The sequence below is a fragment of the Carcharhinus amblyrhynchos genome, unplaced genomic scaffold (assembly GCF_965287045.1).
Source record: "Carcharhinus amblyrhynchos unplaced genomic scaffold, sCarAmb.v2.hapA scaffold_38, whole genome shotgun sequence".
In the NCBI taxonomy this organism is placed as follows: Eukaryota; Metazoa; Chordata; class Chondrichthyes; order Carcharhiniformes; family Carcharhinidae; genus Carcharhinus; species Carcharhinus amblyrhynchos.
Window position 1 is genome coordinate 1,598,085 of NW_027649779.1, and position 6,340 is coordinate 1,604,424.

Here is a 6,340-nt window from a genome sequence, read left to right on the forward strand (position 1 = left end):
TTTCCATTTTACTCATTCAGTCTCACTCTTTCCCATTCACTCCCGCTCTCTGTCTCTATATCTGTTTCTCTCTGCCTCTGGCTATTTCCCTTTGCCCCACTTTTTGTCTCCCATTCTCCCTTCCTCTCCCTTTCCCTCTTTTATTCCAACCCCCAGTTTGTCTTCTTCTGTCTCTCTTTCTCCTTCCCTGTATATCACCTTCACCATTTTCTTCACTTTCTATCCCTGTCTCTCTCTGTCTCTGTTCTTTCTCTCTCTCTGTCTGTTTCTTTCTCTGTACCTGTTAGAATCTGTTTCAAACTCTGTTGTTCTCCATGTCTTTGTGTTTTTCCCTCTCTCTCCCAATCTCTCTCTCTATCACTCTCACTGTTGTTAATACTGTCCCCTCTCTCTCTACCTGTAACTATTTCTGCTTCTGCAAGGGTGTTTTGTTGTTTACAATATGAATGTCCAACAGAAACAGTCATGGAACTTGTGGTTGCAGTTACCTGTCAGGGTTTCTTGAGCTGAAGAATTGCAGTAAGGGGGTATTTCAGGAGATCTTTTAACTGCTGTCTGAAGTGAGTCTGTGTCACAGCGTAAATGGCAGTATTTGTGCAGCAACTTGTGAGTTGCAGCATGAAACCCATTTCCATAACAAAAAGATGTAACCTTACTGATTGATAGCCCAAATTATACATCCGAATCCATATAGTATAAACCATTAATGTCGACCATAAAAGGATGAAATTGGCTGAGATAACAAACAGTAAAATGATGGATTTTCTTCGACTCTCCATCTCTGGGTCACTAGGGTTCTCCCCACTGCTGTGAGCCCGGAGTCTCCTCCGGGCTCTGCTGCTCACTAAAATGTGTCTGACGGTGAGAGCATTGAGCAACAGAATCAGGGCGAACGGGACACACGGGGTTAGAATGTTGTGGAGGAACTCGATTGTTGTCCAGACCAGAGATTCTGCAGCTTCCCATGTGAAGTGACAAAACCAGGGATTGTTCGCCAGCCCATATCGATTTAATAACATAAAATACCAGGAAATGTTCTTTAAAAAGCTCAGCACTGTCACTGTTCCCAGAACCACAGCCGCAGATTTCTCAGTGCAATATTTACTTTTCAGCTTGGGACAGCAAATGGCCACAAATCGATCAAAGGTGAAAGTGACGGTGAACCAGACAGAACAGTCAGTGGCTGCATAAAGCAGGACTGCGTGGGTGTTACACACGGGGAGCGACAGCAGGAAATAAAACTGTTCCCAATAAACAATGGGAATGTGTCTCAATATCAGGTCAAGGATAATGACCAGCAGATCCCCCGCTGACATGGCCACCAGGTAACAAGTGACACATTTGGACAAACCACAGTTTCTGCTCGTCAACGTCACAATTGTAATTATGTTCACTGTCAGGAAGGAAGTAAAGAATAAAATTAGACATGAATCAGGGGAATAAGTTACCATTTAAACTGCAGGATCAACAATTTTTTGTAAAATGTACACACACACTGAATCAGATTTTTTTTTTAATGATCCAGCACATCTTTTGGAGTGTGAGAGGAAAGTGGAGCATCTGGAGGAAACCCACGTAGACATGGGGATAAGGTCCAAACTCAACACAGATAGTGACCCGAGCCTGGAATTGAACCCAGATTCCTGATGCTGTGAGTCAGCACTGCAAACCACTGTTATCGGACAGCAGAATTTAACACAGTTAAGGAAACGTCCCTGGCCTCTTAAACCGCTTTTGAGATCAATGACACACCTTATGGTTCAAACCTCAGAGATTCTAGACCATTAATAACCAATCAGACAAAAACGATTAACACACACTTAAAACAATTGCAGCAACACTCGAAAACATTGAAACAGGATGGCTGAAGTCAAATACTGTAAATAAAGGATTAGCATTTGAATCGTGTACTACACCGAAGGTCAGGTATAACTGTAGCCCGATGCGGCAGGTGTTTAATATGCTTTCGGGACAGTCCGATTGTATGTCCTGACTGCACCTCCATCGACGTAAAAGAAAATAAAGCTGTGCCGTTATTGAACTTCACCCGTGGTTGTTTCACCCACTCGCACTAATACCACTGTGCCACTACCATGGTAGGTACAAATTGGAAAGAGTTTTCCGGGGGTCCTCAAAATTTACCCTCACTCAGCTCGAGGTAAATAGCCTTTCTACCTTGTGGGGGATTTGGAGTGTGAGAAGGCTGTGGGGGTAACTCTGACAGAAAATTCAGAGTGGAGTCCTGTTGGCAGTAATCTGTCACCTTTCAGATAGCTACTGACAAGCCCTGCAGCAGAGCTGCTACCAAACAGTGCTGGTTTCACCCTTTCCTCTGGACAGTACCAGCAGTTGGCAGAGAGAGATCCTAATGCCTCGACAGTTCAGAATCTCTATAATATTTACAAATGACTATACCTGTAGGGGAGACCACAGCATTGTGGCCACTGTTCGCACAACACTGGAAGAAATTGTAATCTCACACTCGAATGACACAGAGGGTTTGCTTTCAAAGCATCAGGGTTCAGTGTATAGCTACCGTTCATAGTGCCCAGTGTATTATTTTTGCTGCCCCACTATGACCTACTGGACCAGTGAAGCGCAGTGAGTCCTCTCTCAGTAGGAAAGTCGCTGATCTCTGCGCCAGGTAAAAAAAATGCTCAAACCAAGGCTGCTACCAAAGGAAAACTAAGCAGCCTGCCTTAATGACTATTTTCCAGTGACACATTTGTCCAATATTATGTGATGCACCAGGAGGTTAGTTATGGCAAGAATCAGATCCAACCTCCCAGATTGCCTGGATCCAATACAGTTCACTGATCTCCGCAACAAGTCCACAGATGTAATTACCGTGTCCATACAGTCTGCACCTTTAAAATAAAACCCGAAGTCATTCGAGCTTTTCCCCCCTATTTTGTTTTCTGTGAATCTATGATCTGATGTAAGTTGGCCAGATGGTAGCAGGCACAGCACAATTCTCCATTGGAATAGGCTTTCTGGACAATTGACAAGTAAACCCCTAACTATCTGTGACTGAACACATTGACAAAGGAAGAGTGGTGGGCATGGTTTACATGGACTTCAGCAAGGCGTTTGATAAGGTCCCTCATGCGAGACTTCTTGAGAAGGTGAGAAGGCATGGGATCCAAGGGGCTTTGGCCTTGTGGATCCAGAACTGGCTTGCCTGCAGAAGGCAGAGAGTGGTTGTGGATGGGTCTTTTTCTGCATGGAGGTCGGTCACCAGTGGAGTGCCCCAGGGATCTGTTCTAGGGCCCTTGCTGTTTGTCATTTTCATAAATGACCTGGATGAGGAAGTGGAGGGATGGGTTAGTAAGTGTGCCGACGATACGAAAGTTGGTGGTGTTGTGGATAGTCTGGAGGGATGTCAGAAGTTGCAACGTGACATAGATAGGATGCAAGACTGGGTGGAGAAGTGGCAGATGGACTTCAACACGGATAATTATGTAGTGGTCCATTTTGGCAGGACCAACAGGATGCAGGACTACAATATCAAGGGTAGCAGTCTTAGCTGGGTTGAAGAGCAGAGGATCTTGGGGTCTGGGTCCATAGGACTCTTAAATAGGCCTCGCAGGTGGAGGATATGGTCAAGAAGGCGTACGGTGTACTTGCCTTCATTAATTGAGGGATTGAGTTTAGGAGTCAGGAGGTAATGCTGCAACTTTATAGGACCCTTGTCAGACCCCACTTGGAATACTGTGTGCAGTTCTGGTCGGCTTACTACAGGAAGGATGTGGAAGCTATTGAGAGGGTGCAGAGGAGATTTACAAGGATGTTGCCTGGTTTGGGAGGCATGCCTTATGAAGATAGGTTGAGGGAGCTAGGTCTCTTCTCCGTGGAGAGACGAAGGTTGAGAGGCGACCTTAGAGAAGTTTTGTAAAATGTTGAGAGGAATAGATAGGGTGGATTCTCGGAGGCTATTTCCCAGGGTTGAAATGGTTGATACGAGAGGACACAGGTTTAAGGTGCTGGGAAGCAAGTACAGAGGAGATGTTCGGGGTAAGTTTTTCACTCAGAGGGTGGTGAGTGAGTGGAATCGGCTGCCGTCAGTGGTGGTAGAGGTGAACTCGCTGGGGTCATTTAAAAGACTTCTGGATGAGTATATGGGATCTAATGGCATTGGAAGTTACAGATAGTTCTACGGCTTGGTAGGTATAGATGTGATCGGCACAACTTGTGGGCCGAAGGGCCTGTTTGTGCTGTAGTGTTCTATGTTCGATCAGGGGCACAGCAAGTACGATACTACCCAGCCCCCTCCCTCGCTTCCCATTCCCAAGCAGTGCTGCCCTCCCCTACGAACCACACCCCCAGTCCATGCTCTAATCCATGAATATTCAAAGTTCTGTCTGTCTCCTTAAGTTCGTCAAGTCCTAACGTCCACCGCTCTCTCCGATAATGAATTCAACAGATTCACCACCCATTGAGAGAAGTAATCTCTCCCCATGGCTGCCTGAAATCTAACTGCTTCAGGTGATCGGGCCCCACTTCTGGTTGTACTCCTGGCTCAAGCACTGGTGGATCTGCCCTGAAGGCAGTTGTGTGTTTTTTTTATATAATCCTAATGATCTATCAACAACCCTGGACTCAGATTGGCTTGAGGTTGGCCACAATAATAACTTCAAATAGGTCCCTTTTAGCTGTGTGTTTTATTTAAATACATCAGCTGGCACAATGCAAAACCATGATGTGGAGATGCCAGCGTTGGACTGGGGCAAGTACAGTTAGAATTCTCACAACACCAGGTTAAAGTCCAACAGGTTTATTTGGCAGCACAAGCTTTTGGAGAGCTGTCCCTTCATCGGGTGAGTGAAAGTTCTGTTCACAAACAGGGCATATAAAGATACAAACTCAATTTACAAAATAGTGGTTGGAATGTGAGTCTTTCGAGATAATCAAGTCTTAAAGGTACAGACAATGTGAGTGGAGTGATGGCCAAACACAGGTTAAAGAGATGTGTATTGTCTCCAGTCAGGGCAGTTAGTGAGATTTTGCAAACCCAGGTTGTCGATCACCAGGAGTATTCCAGTTGGGGAATACTTCAGCACTCATGGACACCCAACCTCTGATCTTCACGTACGCATTCTCCAAGGCGACCTTCATGACACACGACAGTGCAGATTCGCTGAACAGAGACTGATAGCCAAGTCCCTCACACCTGAGGATGGCCTCAACTGGGCTCTTGTGTTGATGTCACATTATCTGTAACCCCCACGACTTGCCTGGGCTTGCAAAATCTCACTCACTGCCCTGGCTGGAGACAATACACACCTCTTTAACCTATGCTTAACTCTCTCTCCACTCACATTGTCTGTGTCTTTCAGACTTGCTTACCTGGAAAGACTCACATTCCAACCATTATTTTGTTAATTGAGTTTGTGTCTTTATATGTCCCATTTTTGAACATCGCTCTTCACACGCCTGAAGAAACAGCAAAATTCCAAAAGTTTATGGTACCAAATAAACCTGTTGGACTTTAACCTGGTGTTGTGAGACTTCGTGCTGTGCTGACCACAATGCAAAACCTGCTGTGCCGGTTACCAAAACAACCCCTATGTTTTTGGCCTCTGGAATAAGTGTTGCAACTTAGAGTTTCTGTGCATTCTGCAGTTTAAACATCTTAGCGTCAAAGAAAATAACATTTTTAAAGTGATCGCACACTTTTCCCCGCTCCTACCGGTTTTGCAATTCTTTTTCATCTTCCTAAACATCTTTTACGTCTTTACAAACTAACTTCACAACACAGGCATCATTAACGTAGTGATCCACGCTTTGTAGATGTGATAACTCAATAAGGACTCAGACCACAAGCAACAGTCGCAAACAGGGTAGAGCAGACGGCAAGAGTGGCAGAGTTAAACACGGGTTACATCATTCATAATCAGTGGAGAAACTTACCGGGGACACCAACAATAGCCAGGATTGGATAGTAAAAGTATCGAATCAGTTTCAGTACATATTCAACACGATGAATTGTAGGCAGCCAATCTAGAGAAAGCCTGTAAAGTATCGAGTATAAACTCCTCTCAATTGTTGTAACATTCAGATCTCTGCCCCTCAGATGCTGAACCATTATGGGAACGTCCAGATCTACCTTTCCTGGATTCAGGTCCATTGCAGAAAGCTTGCAATTTCTTTCTCCCAATGTTGATACCTCGACTCCCTCTCTGTGGAGCCGCTTATCACTGTGACACTCCCAATGACACCGTGCATAACCCCTTTATGAAGCATGGATGGGAATGTTCCAGAGACACAATTAGTACTGGTTGAATTAATTCCGACATTAATTACAGTCACTGAACAAACAGGTTAATTTTTCCACCCAAAA

General features: G+C 44.9%; 1 protein-coding gene across 1 annotated transcript; it reads right to left on the bottom strand.

Moving 5' to 3' along the window:
* Positions 1 to 491: 491 nt before the first annotated feature.
* On the bottom strand, positions 492 to 6,127 carry LOC145362370 (putative G-protein coupled receptor 139). The gene is made up of 2 exons (XM_080218430.1): positions 5,911 to 6,127; positions 492 to 1,393 (listed from the first exon to the last, which is right to left on the bottom strand). Exons 1-2 carry the CDS (start codon positions 6,125 to 6,127, stop codon positions 492 to 494), a joined length of 1,119 nt encoding a protein of 372 aa, XP_080074556.1.
* Positions 6,128 to 6,340: the final 213 nt, after the last annotated feature.